At 40.2% G+C, this 22,779-nt stretch overlaps 1 protein-coding gene across 1 annotated transcript in view; it reads right to left on the reverse strand.

The window, feature by feature from the left end:
* Window positions 1-22,779, reverse strand: part of epha6 (eph receptor A6) — a 95,502-nt gene that overhangs the window by 22,112 nt on the left and 50,611 nt on the right. The window contains exons 4-5 of the mRNA XM_056771767.1: window positions 6,652-6,807; window positions 4,701-5,036 (exon numbers count right to left, since the gene is read on the reverse strand). Of these exons, the coding sequence (XP_056627745.1) occupies window positions 4,701-5,036; window positions 6,652-6,807 (492 nt within the window). The remainder of the gene's footprint in view (window positions 1-4,700; window positions 5,037-6,651; window positions 6,808-22,779) is intronic.

Genomic DNA, 22,779 nt, shown 5'->3' on the forward strand with positions numbered 1-22,779 from the left:
GGAGAAAACTAAACTAAACTGTAAAAACTTCAAAACAAAAGACTTCACACAATTGTACTGACGGGTACGCCCACCTTACTTCCGTATACATTTGGGCGGTCTTAGTCATTTTGTGTTACGAACTGACGTAGATTTGTGTGTGGTAGGTGTGGTTACAAGAGGCGTTTCAGGCAGGTCTGGGTGTGCATTCGCTTCAAGATAAAATATATATTTTGTTCTGACACTTTCATTTTTGCAATTTTACGTTTCTAATACATAGATGGGCAACTTATAACACACCAAAGACAAAGAAAAACACGTATTTCCGGCGAATCACCCCTTTAAGCAAAATATGTTCCAGACATTTCATGAAGACCCTAATAAATCATACCAACTTGTTGAAAGTGGTCGTATGAGGAGAAGTTTAAATAAATATCTTGTTACCCCTTACCCGCTGTCTGTGCCTGGGCCCTCTGTCCTTGTGTTTCAGCCAGTACGTAACACTATATTTATTATATATGTAATACAAATATTTTCTATGTAATTAAAAGACATTTAATTTTGTGTAATATTAAACTGTGCCTGTCAAAATGATTTGCAGCATCCGGGTAACCATGTGTAGTTTTGAGCAGTTGTTATCTGGGTATATCAGATCTTGGATTGCAGCTATTGGCCGATCAGAATCAAGTTTTATGGAGTGATTTGTAATAAAACTACATAAAGTATGTATTAACAATAGTGAATAAGGTCCATAAAGGTAAATGAATGAAGGCCCACGCTCGGGATGGAAAAGAAAAAATCGGCGCTATGGTTGATGAATGACAAGACAAAATGTTCAGACTCCTCCTGAACCTACATTTAGAACCTACATTTTATCTATCTATGTATAGTCCAGATTTTTACTATGACAGAGTGGGATTTGAATAGGAAATATTCTCCTTATGTTGATATGTCAGTTTTGAGCAGAGTATAAATAATGTAACACAGTCTGACAGTAAAGTTCCCAGCTTTTCTAGAGAGCGGGGAAATGCTTTAACTTTGACTGCTGCACCAAATTCCAAAATACACTGCATATTAGTGTTTTGAATTGGACTGCAAAATGTTGGTTCACTAATTGGCTTTGATTTGAAGGTGGAACTTGGTATGAAATTTTTGAAACCCATGTTTCTAATACATCATTCCATTCTGACAATACAATGGGCTCTAGCTCACTCTGGCTGTGGGCTTTTACTGAGTCAAACAAGACCTGCCAACCCCAATACCGCTTTATGTTTACAACGAATGACTGCACTGTTGACTGAAAAAAGCATTGAAAACCTGCACTATAGCTCCAAACATTGACATTACTGTATAGTTGCATCATTCTATGAGCTTTAAGCTCCCTATTGGCTGATCTAACTTAAAGCTACAGTATTGTTTTGGCTCCATTAGCAGTATCATAAAGAATTTAAAAGTTTTCAGACAATTTTTATCTATCGCCCATGTGCTATTGTTTGGTAATCCAGGTTGTTCAAGTCAAATGTATGCCATTGGTTGAAGCAAGTTTAAGGGCTGAAAGTGTCTATGTGTATTTGCTTCCAAAAATTAGGGAAGAAGGTATTTTTTTAACAAATTACAAACAGTAGCTTTAACTGACATACAGAACCTCCAGACACATTTAATTGCATCCATATGAAGCTATTACATTAAACAGTTCAGGTTAATATGGGTTCTCAGAGAAATAAAGAAGTTTCAGATTCATTTAATCATTCTATAAAAGAGCTGTGTGATTCTTTGCTCACATTTTTGATGTAATATGAATGTCCTTGAGAGCCGATAAGGGTTCACAATTTAGGCCTGTTTAGATTTCTGACTTGTGTCCAGATTCTTTTTCTCAGCCCTTTGCATGGCAACATCCTTTGCATTCCTCCAGCTTTCTCTGTTCATTAAAGTTATGCTGGTTCTGGTTACGTGGTTGGGGGAACTGGAGGGTTTATGGACCCTTGACCCTTATAGGGTTCTCTGGAGAGCCCATCCCATCTCAGGGTCATTCCTCTCAATCTGACTTCCATTAACATTTAATTTACGGCTAAATGGCCACAGGAGGAGAAGACATGCTGTATTACAAATCTTTGGCTTTGCTTCAGTAATGATTATAGTTTTTAGTATTGGCGCCCAAGCTAGTGTAGCACAAAAAAAGAAATAAATTTACAGCATAAATGTAATTAAAATCCCGAGACTCTGCCGCACATTCAGTACATACAATGTAATTACTGAAATGATTGTGAACATGTAACTGAGAAATAAAAAGATACTGTGTCTATTATAAAGAATATTTCACCTTCAAATAAAAATTCTGTCACCATTTACTTGCCCTATTGTAATTTTAAACCTGTGTGATTTTCTTTCTTCAGCAAAACACAAAATAATGTATTTTGAAAAATGTCTGTAACCAAAAAACATTGGTTCCCATCGACTTCTATTGTATAGGCACAAAACCGACGCAAGTCAATGGGGAACAACATTTTTCAAAATATCTTATTTTGTGTTTTGCAGATTTGAAATGACAAGAGGACGTGTAAATAATGACAGAATTTTCATTTTGAAGGTGTACTATTCCTATAAGACACACTTAACTGTAGCATTTATAGTATGTATATTAAAGACAAATACAATTCAGATGAAAAGTATTTGAGAATTCTTGTCATACCACTATCTAAAAGCCATAAAAAATTGCGTAAAAAAGGAAATTTCCTGGCAGTGAGGGCATAATAAAAAAACAAACATAAAAATTAAATGCTTTTCATGCTTTTTACACAACTGTAAATTTGTATTTATTTCATAAAAAAAAGTTAAAATTCTGTAAAAACTTTTTAACAGTGCAAATGATTAAAAGTCAATTCAAAGTAAAGGTCTAGCATCATTTGTTTGCACTTTGGCCTGCTATATTTTATCCAGTGCATTAAAATCATACACTTTATAAATCGTTTAGGTTGTAAAATACTTTGTAGGGCCCACTTATCTAATTTCAAAACGGCACTGAGTTTTTTTCAGATGCTGTACAGCTGCATCTATTTTTTCTATGCTCTCTCTCTTTCTCTCTGTGTCGCTCCTCACAGGTGGTAGATTGAGGGCTTGGTGAAAGCGTATAAAGCTCTTCTCCATGATTAGAGCTCATGAAGCAGACTCATCATATCAATCTCTCTACCAAACTGCAAGCAATGCTGATTGGCTTCCCTGTCTTTATAAAGAATGGAATGACCCCACCAACACAGTTTAAAAGTTCCTTTGACCCTCTTTAACTTCGTAAAACATAATCTCTTGTCACACAGCCTCAGTTTATGTTGCAAATTACATTTCAAATACTTTGCTTGAGGAAGACATCAAGGCAACCCAAAGACAGTTTACTCGCTGTGATCTGTCAAAACAGTAACCAATGAAGTTAAAGCAAAATCCAGCCAATGAAAATGAGCAGTGGATCATTAGTCAGAGCACAGGAAATGGGCACACGGGGAGAAACTGATAAATCCTGTGTGAGAATAAGTCTGAAGTCTAGAGAACTGTCCTGTGGTGCCTTGAGCAGACTAATAATGAAGTTTGGCCATATCTGCGGATATTGCCAACAGTCAGAGCAGCTAGATAGAGAGAGGCTTTTAGATAAAGCCTCTATTAGTGTGAAACTGAGCTTAGGCCAAGAGACATTTCGCATTTGATGTGCCTAGACAATGCCTCTCCAGGACAAAATGAAATTTGCAGTTATTATCATTATCATGATGAACGATGAGTGTCTGGTCAGGATGGCAATAGTTATGAAGAGGCCGTGCCAATGTTTTTTTACAGACTGTTAAAGGAGGTATCAAGCTAGCACTTCTACAGCTTTGAAGATCAGGAGATTGGGGTTATACAGTAATAAAACGTGTATTCAGCAGTAGCGAACTCTCATGACCCTCTGTGATGACCTAAACTATCGTGAAAAATAATATTAAAAAAGCTTAAAATACTATTTTCAATAAAAATGTCCCTTTTAGATATGTATATTTGACTTCCTGGATCGATTTGTATTTGTATTGCGTGTTATTTTGGTGATAACTCTCTTGCTGTGTTCGGCTTGTTACGTTTCATGTCTGGAGTTGCATTGTATATTGATGTATTCTCACTTCTATCGGAAAGTACAGTAAGGTTAAATACCTCACTTTACTGTGGTAAGTGTATGTGTTGGGGGGGTTGTGTGCGTGCACAGAGGGCCAAGGCTCAAACGTCACGGTTCGCTACTGGTATTGAGTGAATCTCAACCTTTTATAAAGAAAATGCGGGTTCTGAATAAGGCATAAGAGAACAAATTATTTGTAGCCAGGGACAGTGCGAAACTACAGTACTCTGAGTAAATTCTGTGGAAGTTAGCAAGTGTGAAATGAAACTTGCATTAGTGGGATGGAAATCAGTCGATCTCGATGCAGGAAAACAAAAGTGTCTGAGAGCTCAGCAGTGCAGTAAGAAAGTTGTCTGGCTATATTGTGATTTTAGATGTTGTTAGCATTTTAATTACGTGAAAATGTTTTGATACAACTTATTCAAATATCTAGTTTGAGATCACCAATACTTAATACAATACTTAACTAAATGAATTTGGTGGTTTTGACACCCACCCCATACATACATGCATGAATGTCTTGATTTGCTAACAATACACCCAAAAAAGAATCAAAGTTTTATTACTCAGCATTAAAATGCACATAACTTACCAGCCTGCTCAGTGCTGACGGTGATATTGGCCACCTGTCTTGTAGATTTTCCAATTCCTGAAACTCCATTCAAAGCCTCAATCTGGAACGTGTAGTTGGCATGTGCCACAAAGTCCTGGACCACCACGGAAGTGCTTGTGAGGCCCACGGGTCTTGGCATGAAGCGCACATTGCTGTTGCATGGCTGGCAGGGCTGCCCTTCAGCCCCACAACGAAGACACGAAACATTATAGGTTATATCCTTCCGACCACCGGTGTCACTGGGCGAAGACCACTCCAAAAAGAGAGCGGTTTCGTTGATGTTATAGGCCAGGTTTCTAGGAGGAGAGGGCGGTCCTGTTTTGTAACAAAAAACATTAAAAATGAAATAAAAAATGGCTATTCGGGGAAAATATGAATTAACGAACTAAAACAGAAATGGTAGCCCACATACTGTAAGCATTTACCAATGAATCCTTCTAATGCTTTAAGTTGTTGGTGTCTCTCTTTACCTCCTTCTGGTTCAGCTGATATACAAATGTCTTTGCTCTAGTACCCTGATCCTGCTTGCTATACAATGCCAGCTCGGAGACAGATACAGGGAAGTGTGCATTTATCTGCTGTTTCCCAGACTCAGCTAATGATGATAATGAGAATATGTCCTAGACATGATTATCATAGTTAATGATAATTGCACCCACTCGTGAATAACAAGGAAGTAATTATTCCTCCTCTCCTGTTTTAATGCAGATCGCTGCTAGCATTGAAAAGATTGAGTTTTTGTGAATAATTTGAGTAAGCACGATAGGGGGCAGAAGGAGGGGAAGAGGGTGATGAAGCAGAAGACTGGAATAACAGGCATACTGAGCGATAGAATCGGAAGGGCGAATCTCCCAAAGCCTGTCAAATAAATGACAATCATTTTCACTGGAGTATTAAAATAGAAAAATAAATAATTATACTTTGTCTGAACAAAGTAAAGCCTATTCCTATATTTAAAAAGGTTTTAAAAGCTTATTTCTCACAATACAGTATTTTCTTCTGTATAACAGTAAAACAATATTGTAAAATTGTATGAAAATTGTGGCCGTCAAACAGTTAATCATAATTAATCACATCCAGTATAAAAGATTTTGTTTACATAATATATGTCTGTGTAGTAATGTATTACTGTGCAATATACAGTGCATCTTTATTTTTTATTTACAAAAACATGCACATGCATGTATTTCAAAAAATTGAAAAATTAATAAACGGTTAAATTAGTAATAAAAATAAATAAATACATCTAAATATTTCCTATATATGTATTCATATATAGTGTATGTGTTTATAAATACAAAGTTAATATACTCAGTGGACAGACATATACTATGTAAACACAGACTTTTATCATGAATGCGATTAATTGTTTGTCAGCGCTAATACAAATATTTTAAATCCATTCCATTCCATTTTCTACCGCTTATCCGAACTACCTCGGGTCACGGGGAGCCTGCGCGTATCTCAGGAGTCATCGGGCATGAGCAGGATACACCCTGGATGGAGTGCCAACCCATCGCAGGGCACACACACTCACTCATTCACTCACGCACGCACTCAAACCCTACGGACAATTTTTCCAGAGATGCCAATCAACCTACCATGCATGTCTTTGGACCAGGGGAGGAAACCGGAGTACCCGGAGGAAACCCCCGAGGCACGGGGAGAACATGCAAACTCCACACACACAAGTCGGAAGTGGGAATATTTTAAATCATAAATACAAAATTATGTACTTAAATACATTGCAGGTTAACAGATTTGGCTTATATAGCTGTCATAAAAATATGACAAAAAAACTTGGCACAGGAACTGGGTTCCTTTTTACATAAAAAAAGACTTATTTTCCCTTTTTTATCAGATTTCGTGAGATTCACCAGAAAGATCTGGAGTAAGGTGAACATATAACATAAAGCAGAGAATGACTAACGTGTGCAGGCCATGGTGGGAGGGTCTTTGCTGGTTCTGTAGTAGCCTTTCTCGCAGTGACACAGAGCTGAACCCTCCGTGTGGCTGGAACTGTGCGGGGGACACTTTGAACATTTGATGTTTCCTGCAAAGGCTTTGTAGAACCCCGGTCTGCAGGCTGTAAAGAAAACGTAGGAGAAAAGTTAAGGCTGTGAATTCCTTGACTTTCCTGAACCAAGACCCAAATTACCCCTTTAAATCTGGACAAATAAAGCTGATGTGAGATGATATTTTCAATGTTTTACAATTCCTTTATACTTCTGTCAGTCCCTATGGTACTGAGAGCTTAAGATGTACATTAAAAGCCCCCTTCCATTCCTCTCGTTCCAGTGTGCAGGCTAACGCATTTGATCTTCTCTATGCTAGTTGTTTTTAAACACTCCCTGTCTCTAGCTTAGACTCCACACTGAAAGACTAACCAAAACCCTAGAGATGAGCCAGACGAGACTGAGTTAAGTGGTACACACACAAGCACTCTCACACACACATATATTGAAGGTGTAAGATAGCAGATCTCTGTCTGTAGCCTGTCTGGCTATCACACACAAACACACGCTAGTTTTACTCTTATTTAAATTTGCTCCTCCAGAGATTGGTAACTCTCTATAGCCACAACATTACAGGTATTGATCTGTTTCTTTCTGACTCCAGACACCCTCTCCAGTAACAGAGCCATTCCCAGAAAGCTTCAGAGCTTCCCCAGCAGTTTCTCCTCCTCATTGTGATGCAGAGAAACAACTTCTGTGTGCAAGCCTTCAGCAAGCATCTGTTTAAATCAGCATAGGCGTTTGGAAGCATTCCTAGCAAGAATATCAACTCCAATGTATGAATCATCAATGTGGGCTCTCACTGTTGTTTATAAGTCAACTTTTTTTATGGTTAAGCATACACTAAAGTGAGACAAGCATTCAAACAAATAAACGGGCCACCAATCACGACCTAGAACTTCTGAAAAGATAATTATTTACACATACACAGTACGGTCAACATAAACTGGCATTTGCAACCTATTTAAATTCTGAAATATGATGTATTTCTCTGTAAAAAATTGATTTTTGTGTAGAGCTGGATTTTGACAAGTGGCTGTTACTATACATACAGTGGTTGGAGAGAAGGGGAGGCATTTATGATGTCAAAAGTAAAGTAGAAAACAAAGCGACAGAGAGGAAGAAACTCCTAACAAAAAAGCACTTCAAACTTTTTATTTACAAACTGTTTATTTGCATTAAATAATGCATAATGGACATTGTACAATATGAACATGCATTACTAATAGAGATGCACAGATATATCATCCAATCGTCGTTATTGGTTGATAAAAGCAATTTTTTCACATCGGCTATACGCAGTTACTTTAAAAATAGCTCATTATCAGGGGCGAAATGTCCTGTCAATCAAAAGAAAACAGAAAAATTAAAAAAAAATTGTGCTCTCTGTATAGAAAATGTTAACAAACATTACCAGTGTTCAATATTAATAGTCATTATATGAATTAATAACATTTAGAAAATTAAGAAATAATATTTTTATCTTCAGAATTTAGTTAAAGAGAGTTAATATAACCACCAAACTATAGTAACAGTTTTGGCAGATATCCCTCAGAAGAATCGGCTATCGTGTCGGTGGAGAAATGGAGTATCGTGCATCTCTAATTATTAAATCATGAAATATTTTTTATTTCAGGTTGACTTTTGGGCAATTCCAGACATTTTGTGTTATGGACATGACATAAAAATGCTCAGAGAATGAATTTGTTACAATTATATTGAATCATCTGTTTATATTTTACTGAACCCTTGTTGATAAAAGTCTAAACATCAAAAAATGTCAGTCTATGAAAAAGAAATTATATTTAAAAAAGGTACATAAACATGCGTTATGGATGTGACAAAAAAAGGATGCGGTTTTTGGGAGACTATAAACTTTGTAGGATTTCTGTCAAATAAAATGCACAAACCTAAAGCAATAAAACCCAATGAATGGAGAGGGATGCCTCTTTATAGAACATAAAATAGTTACTTTATATCAATTTTCATGTGTCTATTTATGAGGAATATGTAATGTTATGGATGTGACAATCCTGAAAATGGCACTTACCTGACTATGAAAAATCATGCACTGAAAATAAAACAAATGCTTTACAAATTTGAAGAGAGATCTCACATGTGTATTTGAACCACCAAATGTTAAAATCTGTGCTGTTACCACAGTAAAAACAGTAAAATTTTTCGTGGTAAGGTTGACATTTTCCTGGAATTGCCCTTTTAGCATTGTTTTACATTAAACATCCATACACCAACACAAAGGTACATTTACAAATATAACCTTACCACAAGAATTACTCATATTACGGTTATTACGACTAAACAATTGATACTTTTACAAAGCATCCAGCTGCTCCAATAAGGCCAACAGAAGAAGAAGAGGAATTGATGTGCCTTCATGTGAAGACCAGTGATACCAAGAACGGTACGATTCTGCAGCATTTACCTTTCCCCAGAGGATCCACAGGCAGCCATGCTGCAGAACGGTTCAGCTCTCAATATCAAAGGATGCAAAGCAGGATGAGGCAGCGCTGGAGGCAGGCGTGATGACAAAGCGGCCGTTTGGATCTAAGGAAATTAGTTCAATTTTAATTTGCCCACATTGTAAAACGACTCCCCGTTTGGCTCTTTGCAAGGCTTGTAATTGCACCCAGGGAAAAAAAATATTCATTGAGGTGAGTGTGGTGGGAAAATAAAAGCAAAAAACATAAAAACAAAACTACATTCACCTTTAATTAAGCTTCGTTTTCAGTTATATTTTGCTTCATGTGGCTTTGTTTTTCAAATGATTTCTATTGTTTCTAACACATAAGGCTCATTAATACACCGCAGGCTATACAGTGTTTCAGGTGCTAAAAGAGTTGTTTAACCTCGGAGCGGTCACTGGACAGAGCAATGGCCACCATTCATGTCTACACCTCAAAAAGTCAATTAAATACGACCCTGTGTGCCACTTAATGGACTTCGTAATGGCTATGTCAATAGAATATATATTTTTTCCTCTTGGACAGACATGTATTGAGTATCAGCTGACATAATGGCAGAACAGGAGGCAAGAACAGAAGGGAGATGAACAGGAGACTGTAATTTAGGAAATCGATCAAATTCCTTGCAATGGTGCTTGAAACGTTTCTAGAAAATATGGTAGCTTCAGGAAGCAACCTCAAGAAGGTTCAATTATCCTGACTCACTTTCTGTTATCACATAATGGTCATATACAAAGTAGAGTCCATCCATCCATCCATCCATCCATTTTCTACCGCTTATCCGAACTACCTCGGGTCACGGGGAGCCTGTGCCTATCTCAGGAGTCATGGGGCATCAAGGCAGGATACACCCTGGATGGAGTGCCAACCCATCGCACACACTCACTCATTCACTCACACACTCACACCCTACGGACAATTTTTCCAGAGATGCCAATCAACTGGAAAAGACCATGCATGTCTTTGGACCAGGGGAGGAAACCGGAGTACCCGGAGGAAACCCCTGAGGCACGGGGAGAACATGCAAGCTCCACACACACAAGTCGGAAGCGGGAATCGAACCCCCAACCCTGTAGGTGTGAGGCGAACGTGCTAACCACTAAGCCACCGTGCCCCCCCCCCAAAGTAGAGTCCATTTAGAAAAACATGATAGCTGCATTTTATTACAAGTGTGAAGATTTGTCTTACATAAAGTTCCATACATTGTAACAGGCTGTGGCCATCAATATTGTCAGACTCATAAAGATGAGCTGCATTGCGGTAGAACAATATACATTATGAATTATAACGTCAAGTTTGCAGCATTACCCTGCCAACTGGTAAATTCAACCCCTTCTTGAAATGGTACAATTTTGTCTAGAATGGTATATTTCATATATTTGATGTTTTCTTTTAAATAAACCCAGTGTTCTCTTACAAGGGCAACATATTTTTTTCTGTCTGAACAAACTGCTGCATTTTTACATCTACAGGGGCTTATTAACAACAAATAGCAAACATATGAATAAAAAATGCCTAGTATAGCTCTTAAACTGATAAAGACAACAGTAAGGAGGCTTTAAGTGGTGCACTTTAAAGAAAGAGCAAGATTGTATTATTCTGAGTGAGTTTAAATTGTTACAATGACATTTGCAGTAAGTCTCTCTTTCTTTCCCCCAGCAATCATCCCATTTCAACAGCACTTTGCTTGCCCCCAAGGACAAGACCCCTATGACAGGAGGACAAGAGTGTGTCTGTGAGGAAAATATAGTTCTAGAGATTCTTTTGCGCCCTTTTCTCTCTTCATCTCTTTCTGTCTCTCTTTTCCTCTCTCTCGATGACAGTTTTGGGGCATTTTTCAGTGCCAGCATGTCTATGTGAACGAGGTGTAAAGATAGGGCTATGCAGTCTACAGAGGAAACAGCAACGAAGAGAAGGAATTTTAGGAGAGAGAGAGAGAGCGGGGGGAGTGAGATGTAGTCTCACAGGTAAACAATTTCATCGTTAACACCGAGGACTGCCAGTAGAAAATGCAATTATGATTTCGTATGCGGTTTAAAATTCTCATTCGGCTTTAATGAATGGACTTGGAGCTAGTGACCCTACAGTGCAATTCAGTCTAGGCATCATCATCTCTCTTTTCTTCTCTCTCTCTCTCAGCTTCTCTTTATCTTTAGCTTCAATCTGTCTCTTTGTCCCCACCCCGTCCCTCTGTATCTCTCTACTGTCTGTTGACACTCTATCTGGGTATGGAAATAGGCATTGGAGATTGCCTCCAGCAGTATGTCAGTCCCCAGAGGAGGATATAGACCCATGATAGCACAATTACTTAATACGCTAAAAAGCTGGAAATAATAGCTTTGGTCTGCGAGGGAAAACAAGTCCGGGAGCTTTGATAGGCGAAAAACTGCCGAAAAAAATTCAATCAGGGGATCCATTTTGGGCCGCACTGTATCCTGCTGATTTCACTCATTAGTGTTATTTTCTCCCCTCAGCGTTTAGATACACAAATCCTGTTGAATGCTTTCCCTGAATGCTAAACCTGTCTGTCAGTTAGCAGTTAGCAAACAATGGCAAGATTGACAGATTGTTGGAATATTCTCAATGCTTCCACGCATGACATTTTTGCAAAACTGGGATTATAATGCTCATTATTCAATTTGCAAGGGCGGCCTATACAGAAAATTTAAATAGAGAGCTAAACGTGTTCAGAAACTCATGACCGTGTGCTTTTCTCCATTTCGCTAGCCAGAAGCAAGTCTTCAAAGCAGAATTATAATCATCAAGTTTAGGACAAATTATTTAGGTTTGATGGATTTATTACATTTTTCATCGGTTGGTATTTAAATGTTATGAAGGTGATTTTCTACCTCTGCACTTTACGTCACTCGGAGTGAAGTAAACCTTATTTTAGATTGGCACAGAAGGTCCTCATTAAGCAAAAAAGGAAATCCTGTTGAAAAACCCTGTTGAAAAAAACTGCATATGCTGGGTTAGGGATCTTTGGATGCTGGTTTGTGCTGGTTTAAGATGGTAACATGCTGGTTTCAGATGGTCATGTCCGGGTTTAACATGGTCACATGCTGGTTTAAGATGGTAATGTCCTGGTTTAAGATTGTCATGTGATGGTCCTTAGCTGGTCATGTGCTGGTCTTAGCTGGTCATGTGCTGGTTTAAGATGGTAATGTCCTGGTTTAAGAATGTCATGTGATGGTCCTTAGCTGGTCATGTGCTGGTCTTAGCTGGTCATGTGCTGGTTTAAGATGGTAATGTCCTGGTTTAAGATTGTCATATGATGGTCCTTAGCTGGTCATGTGCTGGTCTTAGCTGGTCATGTGCTGGTTTAAGATGATCATGTGCTGGTCCCTTGCCAGTTTAACACAGCTCATGACCAGCTTAAACCAGGACATGACCAGCTAAAGACCAGCACATGACCATCTTAAACTAGCACATGACCAGCTTAAACCAGCACATGGCCAGCTTAAACCAGCATGTGACCAGTTTAAACCAGCACAAACCAGTATCAAAACATACCTGATCCAGCATATGCTGTTTTTTCAACAGGGAAGTGGTCTATAGCCAAAGAGCCACTGAGCTCAAGCGATGCTACATCTGCAAACATTGTGCCCACCAGTGTTTAAGGGGCATTGGATAAAAAGCATAATTTTAAACTAAAATGACCGCACAATAAAGTCTGTGAAACTAGAATGCCTTCGGCAGATGCTGATTGGTGTACTGTATTTCTTATGCAATGATCTTGTTCTCTTTTAGTGCCCTAAGCTTATAAACTTGCTGCAGGTAATGTTCCTCTGATGATAATTTAAAAAACATCACTCAGCTCTTTTCCCTCTCATTCTCCCTCTCTCGCTTGTACTGTAAGCATCTTTATTTTTCTGGCTCTCATCTCATGTAATAATCTTTCATATCTCCCAGCGACGCTCCCTTTGTCAAAATATGTGTATTTGGCTGCTGCACAGCATACAATAACTATGTCAAATGTATGTGTATCTATACTGTAGGTGTACTGAAAAAGCAGATGGTGTAAAAGTGTAAACTGGACACTTCATTTCGAATGAACGTGCTATACTACCAGGAGAGTAGGGAAATTTATTAGTTATGGATGAGTAATTTATTAGTTGAGTTATGGATGTGACATTTTTTGTCAAAACATGAAATACGAATTCTCAGAGAATGTATTTATTTTAAATATACTGAACCATGTTTGTATTTTACTAAACCCCTGATGATAGAGTCCAGACATCAGCCATCAAAATATCCGTCTATGCACAAGTTTTCAATTTTAAAATAAAAGAAGGACATTTTAAAATGTTGTACAAGCGCTCTTTTATGAGGAATATGCACCATTATATATATGACAATTTCGTTAGGGATGTGACAGTTCACTTACAAAACCACATAATATTGATCAAATATTGACAGATGTTATGAGTATGGTGGCAACCTTTGGTAAAAATAGATTTTTCCACCTGAAAGGAATACTTTGGAAACATGTTGTCTCTACTTAAATAATTTTAGAAGGATTAATTTGATTGATTCAAGTTTTTTGGACATTAGACATGGTTGTTTAAGTTTACTCAATTCAGTTTAGTTCATAATACATTAAGTATTTGTGTAGAGATAACATATTTCTGTTTTGTTGAACCACTGTCCATAGTTGAATTAAGTTAGTTTAAAGTATCTTTTTTTGAGTTTAAGTCATTAATCTTAAACCCTTGCTTTCTACCTCTGTACCATGAGTATATTTTTTACTCGGTGGAATTAAAGGCAGGCAAAACAAAGTTAATGAATTCTTAATGAGGAACAACAAGGCTGGAGGTGACAGAAAAAATTAAGAAACTCCCCTCATCCTGACGTATGATCATCAGAGCGCATTCAAATAAAACAAACATATTGATTTATTTCCTGCTGCGTAAGACCCCAGCCGGTGGCGCACAGGAAACACATTTGACAGAGGCAGAAAGACAAAGCGTTTTATTGCAGTGATCAGTTAAGGCTTAACTGCAGGGTCCTTAGGCTGTTATGCTTGGACATTTTCCGTTGACAGTTCAAGGAAGTGGTGATATGGTAGATCTGAGACAGCTTCAGGGGTCGGAGAAGATGGATACATGCAAGTCAGGTTAATATGAGTGTGTGCGTAAGCAGGCTTTAGAGGGTAAATGCTGAACTGATGGAAACCGTAGGTAATGTACATTGCTTAGCAGTCACCACCAATTAGCTTAATTATCTTAGTAGACAACCTTTGGCCTTTCAGTATGGTGCTATCCCAGAGAGAAATCACACAACAGCACAGAGTTCACCCATCTGCCAAGCATAATGAACATCTAACAGGCTAAATGAGCTTCTCCACACATACTGGCATTCAATCGATTTGGATTCAATTATCATTTATGGCGCAATCATATCTGGGCCTACTTACAGGGTGTAATAAGCTCCTAATTGTGAATGATAGTATTATGCTTTGGGCATTTGAACTTTGTACTGTTGAGAAGTTTAAAAGCACCATTAGGCATGTTCAAATTAGCTAAATACAAATTAGGGTAAAACGAAGTTCAATGTGTGAACATTATTAAACTAAATTGGGTATGAATGTTGTCATATTGTTGCCGTTCTGTGATATTTCTCCTGAACAATATTGGAGAATGTCAGCCTTGTGTTTGCTGAATCATATCTGTTTTTAGTTGCTTTTATTTACATAAAGAGAACGCTGTGTAACCGTGTTGCTTAGCCACATTTTCTCACATCTGTGATGCTTATCGCTGTTACGACATATATTGAACTTTGGAGTATGTTTCAATTCTTGGAGAGGTAAGCATCATAACACCACATACATGCAAGCTGAAATTTATAACTGTTGTATCAATGCCTCGAATTGCAGAAGTGTCTGAATGGTTCTGGTTCTCTCTTTTCAATTTCAGAAGAGAGATGAGTAGAGATGGCATCTGAAATGACTCCAAACTAATAATATCTCTGCCAGATCATCTGCAGGGCCTCTGTACAAAAGCAAATGAATGAATGAAATGGATGTGTTTACTCCAAAACCCTGCAATCTCTAGATATTAAACTTCTGGAATGTTGACCAATTTGGGCGAGTTTTGTAGCTTACAGCGAAGACGGAGGGGCAAAACAACTCAAACATCAATAATGAAATAAGTTTCCAATGTGTACTTTCTCTCATCATGATAACCAGATATTTTGCTGGTGGCCAATGTCAAACGGTTTGTAAACATCACAACTTCATCTTATAAATAATAAATGATTTTAAGATGCTCTTCATCATTAACTTGTAAACAGAACCCTCTCCTAAACTAGACAGCCGTGTGCTGTTGCTTTTACAACTGCAAAGAACAGAACAGAATGAAAGAATCATAATTACGCAAATACACTTAGCGCCTTTAAACAAATGTAATTAATCTAACATGTTGACAGCCCTAAGAATCTATGATTGGTTTTACTGGAGTAAATTAGTTTGTCGATCAAAGTCACTTATGATACAGGTGTGAATTTCATGGTGTAAATGCACCTTTAGCCTGTGAGAAAACGAAATACCGATGCGAAAAGCTTATGTGCATTCCTAAATAGGGTGGTGCAATATTTTGAATCTTAAAAGTTATGGAGGTATTTGTGCTGAAGATAAAATATTACCGAAAATTATGAATATTGTTGAACGTTTTGAGTGATCTGCCAAAGAAAGCACTAATAGATAATTCTCCAAAATTTTAAGGGACAGTTTACCCCAAAATTAAAATTCTTTATTTACTCTCCCTCGAGTTGTTCCAAATCTGTAAAAAATTCTTGTTCGGATGAACACGGAGAAAGATATTTGGAAGAATGCTTGGAACCGTCTCGGGTTACTTAGCTGTAACCCTGTTCCCTGAAAAAGCGGGGACCAGATGCTGCGTTTCAAACGCTATTGGAGAACAGTCTTTGTTCGACCGGTTGTGAATCACATGTGTCAAACATGGCAAAAATTATTTTGGCTTTAAATAACCACGGTAGTTGACGTGGCTAATTAAACCCGCACCTGCCGGTTAAAAATACGCGTGAATGCGGACGCGTCATTAGGTTCCAACTTTATCTGAATGGACGTCCGGGCACGCCTACAGTGCGGCATTGAGGCGCAGCATCTCGTTCCTGCTTTTTCAGGGAACAGGGTTACAGCCAAGTAACCCGAGACGTTCCCTATCAAAAGCTATGCTCAATGCTGCGTCAAGTGTCTGGACCCCCCAAATTTGTGACGTGTGTGCACAATCCGAGAGGAGGTCTCAGATAGGACTCAGGGATGTAGACTCCAAGACACATGAGCCTGGAGTGGCATGGACATCCAAGACTATAAAATCTGACAAATGTGTGTGGAGAGGACCAGCCCTCAGCATCAAACACTTGCTGCAAAGGGGACCCCTCTTGCTAAGGCCATAGAAGATGAAACCCCCCTTGTTGAATGAGCTTCGCCTCATAGGCCAGAGCAATACCATCCCTCACCCAATGCTTGGTGGCAGCCGCCCATTTGTTCGGCTGCCTTATATAAAAAACTGCTCAGATTAACGCCACTGGCTAGTGCGGTGGACATAAGTCTGAAGAGCACGTACTGGACACACTAGGTGTAATATTTCCTGCTCCGCTGCGTGAACGGCGGAGTGGGCAGAAGACCTCTAGAATAACTGGATGCACGGTGGAGAATGGAACCTTAAGCAGATAAGCTGGGTGAGGATGCAGAATAGCTATGACCATCCCAGAGGCAAAAGTTTAACCCGAAGGTGAGGTCGAGAGCGCCTGCAAATCTCAGATTCTCTTAAGAGAGGTGATTGTCATTAGAAAAAAACATTTTAAAAGTCAGTAGCCTGACAGGCGCTGATTCCATACATTCAAAGGGGGCGCTAACTAGACCCTCGAGTAATGTCGAGGGACTCTCTGTCTAGAAGGAGGCATCAGCCGCCACGCCCATGAATAAAGCGGGCGACTAAAGGGTGTTTTCCCACAGAAATCCCATCAATCAGGGCGTGGCAGGCCATATTGCGGCCACATAAACCCTGAGAATACCGGGGCTTGTCCCTGAGGACAGTTTATCTTGCAGAAACTCCAACACTGAACAATCTGGCAGTGAATTGGGTCTGCATGGTGTGCCATGCACCATCTGTCAAAACGCTCTATTTAAGGGCATAGCTCCTACTAGTGGAGGGAGCCCTAGAACTTCGAATAGTCTCTACTACATCAGGCGGAAGCCCAGCACCTCTCAACAGGTGCCCTTCAGGGGCCAGGCATGGAGGTTCCCGAGCTCGGGACGAGGATGAAACACTGTCCCCTGTGCCTGAGACAAAAGATCTCTCCTGACTGGGATCGCCAATGGCGAGTCGTCCAGGAGGGATACAAGGTCCGCAACCAGATTCTGATTGGCCAACGGGAGCTATCAAAAAGACTTGCGAACCCTGTTGACGGACCCTTACCAGGACTCCTAGGAGCAGAGCTATCGGAGGAAATGCGTAAAGACGCAGTCTTGGCCATGTATGGGCCATAGCGTCCAGACCCAGGGGAGCTGGATGAGTCAGCGAGAAGTAGAGGGGACATTGTGATGTCTCCTGCGTAGCAAACAGGTCCACCTCTGCTTCGTAAAAACTTTCCCAGATTTGTTCGACTACTTCGGGGTTGGGTTTCCATTCTCCGTTTGTCACAACTTGTCTAGACAGCAAGTCTGCTCCCACATTCATATGCCCCGGGATGTGCATCGCTCTGAGGGACAGGAATTTGCCCTCTGCCCAGGCTAGGATCTGCTGGGCCAATTTGTTCAGGTGCCGCGACCGCAGCCCGCCCTGGTGATTTATGTACGAGACTACTGAAGTGTTGTCCACCCGCACTAGGACATGATAGCCTCGTAACTGCTGGAGGAAGTATTTCAGGGCCCGAAATACAGTCAGCATTGATGTGCCAATCAAGAAGATGACCTCTCCAGATCCCTTGGGCTGGACGGTCATCTAAGACCGCACCCCAACCTGTGAGGGATACGTCTGTCGTTAGCATCTTGCGATTACAAAACGGACCAAGAGTGGGACCTAGAGTCAGAAACCGAGGTCTGAACCACATAGAAAGGGTGAGAAGCCCCTGGCGCGTCACCCTTATATGCCTCTGGGGGTTGGCCCTTCGATGAAACCTCCTGGCTCTGAGTGACAACTGAAACGTTCTCATATGCAGGAGACCCAGAGGTATCACTTTGGAGGCCGCCGCCATGAGAACTAGAACTCTCTGAAAGTAATGATTTGTCACTTTCTGGCCAACCTGATGCTCCTCAGGGTGTTTTGGACAGACTCGACACGTGCTGGAGACAGTTGTGCCTACATTTCGATCAAGTCCCATATGACCCCGAGATACGTTGTATTTTGTGTAGGGGAAAGAACGCACTTTTTGACGTTGAGTCTCAACCCTAGAGCTTTGAGATGAGCTAGGATGACATCCCAATGTCGAAGCGCTAGCTCTCGAGACTGAGCTAAAACTAGCCAGTCGTCTATGTAATCCAAAATGCGAATGCCCCGGGGTTCGCAGAGGAGCCAGAGCTGCATCCATGCATTGTGTGTACGTGTGTAAAACCCTGACTCTCTGTCTGATAGGGGAACATGTTCTATGGCCCATTGTAAAGCAGAGCTTGTAATTCTTGTGTCAACAGATGCACTCGCTCCGGCTGCACAGAAGTGGAGACCACGCCGTTGAAATGCGGAGGGCGATTTGCAAATTGAATTCTGTAGCCTTTGGTTACAGTCCTTTCTACCCGTAATTTCCACGCTGCCAGCTTCTCTGAAAGGGGTATAAATGTCGACACTTCGTCCTGTTGGGGGATGCCTGATATTCGGTGCTCTGCAGTGTGGCAGGAGTCGACCGAATATTTAGCATTATTGAGACTAATTATCGCTAATCCCCAAAACGCTGATAGCTGCGAAGATTGCAAAGCGGTCGTGTGAGGGTACAGTAGAGGAGCCTCTAATTTTGCTCGGAATATAGATCACCCCTCCCCAGGAGGGCACACCCCCATAGTCCCGGGCACACATGTCTTAAGATCTCTTCTTCCTAGAGGAGATGAACTGCCTCAGTTCAGGCCTTCCCGAGGTGGCCTGAGGGGCACAGTGGGCCGCTCCCCTGCCTCTGTGAGGGGGGGTATGACTTGCCACACTCTGCCTGAGGACCTCACGCCTCAGGTAGACCGAACAAACCCGAGAATCTGTGCTTGGTCGAACGGAGAGACAAATCTGTGGCCCGGCGTAGTTCTGAAAACGCTGCATCGTCAATCACCCCGCCAGTGCTTACTTCATCCAGCAGATCAGCCTGGTATGCCTGCAGAACCGCCATGGTGTGTAAGGCAGCACCAGCCTGACTCGCTGCCTGAAAAGCCTTCCCCACCAATGCAAAATGTAATCCTGCAAGGCTTGGTGGGGAGAGAGGGCTTCTTCAGGGACGAAGATGTCCCAGGGGAGAGATAACTCGCCAGTGTCTCTTCAACCTTGGGAATCATCGTATACCCCCGTGGTCTCGCGCCAACAATAGTCGAATAAGTCGTCTTATTTCGAGTGCTTGTTGGCCTCTTGTTCCTGCGGCCAGTCGAGCTTAAACGGGTCGACTGCATTAGTCACCGCCCTGAGGAGCTCGTCCAACATTTTAGCGTCACGAGAGGAACGCCCTGAGGCGGTGCTCACCAGCCCCGCAGAATCAAGAGATCTCTCGTCCACTGCCCTCTCCAAAGAAGTGCTAGGGCACACTTCAGAGGCGGACGCGAGGACGTCGCGGTTCGGCGAGTGCACGAGGGAGACAGATTTCGTCTCTCGTGCCTCTCCAAAATTGAAACGCGAACCCCAGTACGAGAGAGAGCCGACTCGGTTGATCTTAAAGAACGAACGCTGAGCAAGGAGAACTCGGATATCAAATATATCACAGAGTTCACACTCTCCCTGTAGCCCCAGGATATCATGATCGACCATCAAACACTCAAAACATAATTTGTGCCTGTCCAGGTAGTCAAGGTATCTCTGACATGGAGACACACATTTCCGCTCTGTGCGTTAAACGCAGCATCGAGAATGACTTTTGATAGGGAACAAACATTTCTTGGCCACCATTGACTACCATAGTAGGAAACAGTACAATGGGAGTCAAAAGTGCCCCACTGTTTGCTTTCTTAAATTTTTCAACAGAACAACAAATTAAAGTAAATTTCCCTAGGTAGTAAATGGTGGCAAAGAACTGTTTGATCACAAGCATTCTTTTATATATATTCTCAGAGTTCATCCGAACGAATACAGGTTTGAAACAACTCAAGGGTAAGTAAATGATAACAGAATTTTTTTGGGGTGAACTTTTTCTTTACCTCAAATGTAACAGCACCAACACAGGTGTGGAACGAGACAAAGTAGTGGATGATAAATTTTCCAACTAAAAGAATTCACTGTATGTATGTAATATGGGGATGGTTCAGTTTTCCCCAAAAAAAGTTTTTAGGATGGGGCAAAATAAAATTAGCATTATTCTAGGGCAAAAGCAAAACAAAGAAACATATATTGTGTCGGGTACATTGCTAAGCTCCCTTAAACATGCAGACAAACATACAGTACATATACAGATAGAAATCTAATCATGTCCTTTCAATATTTTGGACATTGTTTTAATAGCAACAACAAGAACACAAGATTTAAGCACACTATATACTTGTGATATAAGATGCCAAGACCAACTCTTTTTTATTCTAAACACCATCAGCTTAAAACTGTTCATCTTCCACATTTATTTAGAGGACTTTAACTACTCAAATCGAATTTAAGTTGCTTTCCGTTATTTTGAAGAACAATAAACAAAGCGTGACTGCTACACTGACACAGAAAGAGAAAGTGTAACCCTTCAACACCAAATCCTAGTGTTTCACACTGTAAAAAAGAGTTTTTCAGACATCAGGAATAATAAATACAGTCTTAATGACAATTACGAATTGGAGCGAGAAGCCGAGAGAAAGGAAGACTATTTAAAAACCGACAGCGTGCGTGTAAATGAGAGAGAAGCGCAGGTGGAAATGACTTTGTCATTTCCAGCCTGTTTAAAAGTATATGAGAAAGAAGAGAGGGAGATGAGGAAAGGTTGGATGAGGCATATATTACGAATGCCACTAAAGTAATTATTTCAAATGATGAACTGCCACTCAAATGTGTTTCTGTTCGGGAAGGAGGGGTGTCAGAGTGTCATTTGCAAATAATTAAGTGAATATGAACGTGCAAATTCAAATGTATGCAAATTTCCTCATTAACAATTGTACCTGGAAGTAAAGAGCTCACTGATTCAGCGTTACGTGTGTGCGAAACAGATTTTTTTTACATGGAGAGCCCTGAGCTATCCTAAAGAATGCTGAAAAGGTAATAAAATGTTCTCATTCCTCATCTCTCCTAACGTGGTCATGTATAGAAACCTTTTAATTATAAATGTGTCTCTGCAGGCAAAATGGAGGTTCCGCCTCCTCATATATAGTAGAGCGTGTCCAAAACTGTAGCAATAAACAAGACTTAATTTATTTATTTATTATTCCAAAATGGGATTATGCTCACTGTCACACATGTGGATGAATTACAATCCAGTCGACACAACGCAGTCTTAAATTCCAGAAACCACCCCCCTAAACTCCTGGATGCATGCATGGAGGCATGCACGGGGCCTCATTTCAGCTTCCATCTGCTTTTAGTGCTGCAATAAGAATTCTAAATATTGGCTGGCCATGAACAATAGAAGGAGAAAAATCATCTTTATTAACATAAACAGCCCGGACCCATCCCATTTCACAACCCAGAAATATTTTTTTTCACAGAAAGCAATTCCATTCTTTTCTGAGGCAACATTAAGGAAAATAATCTAAAAACCCTACGTTTTAGGTTATGCTTTTTATCTATCTTGGAACAGTTAAATAGGAAGGCAGGTAACAGATTTCGGATAAAAACCACTGCATATTTTGAATATGAGTTTGATAAAAACTATGCATTCAGATATTGCATTTCATCTTTCCATCAGAAACACACAATCATTGTCTGGAAATCTGTGGCGATGAGCGAGGGCTGAAGCAAAGCCAGAGCTTCAGCTCTGGAAAACAAAGAGAACATATGGGACGAGAAAGAAGTGCACATCATTCATCAAGAAATCCTGCTGCATTCTGAGGAGTATCCATCACAACATCCATACCCTAAGGGCAACTGCTATGAGAAAATGAGAAATGGAGAAAAAACTTGTTTTTTTATTTTTCTGAAGAGGAGACCTCCCAAGGACATAGCTATGAACGTTTTTAAATGTATAGATTTCTAATTCTGATGAGTTATTTAGAACACGATTCTCAGAATATAAAGAACTGTCTTTAAAAAGATTTGGATGGAGTTTATATACAGCAATCGTACTATGTCGTGCAGCTGTTTGTAAAATGATTGAATGTATGTGACCACTGGAATTTGCTCACATATTATACTGCACCAAAAGCAAACACCGGCCCAAATCATACCTAGAATTATTTCAGATAAACGGTTTGAGCAGTCTAGCAGAACAGAATCTGGGATTGAAAAG

Source organism: Triplophysa dalaica, chromosome 2 (assembly GCF_015846415.1).
Source record: "Triplophysa dalaica isolate WHDGS20190420 chromosome 2, ASM1584641v1, whole genome shotgun sequence".
Lineage (NCBI taxonomy): Eukaryota > Metazoa > Chordata > Actinopteri > Cypriniformes > Nemacheilidae > Triplophysa > Triplophysa dalaica.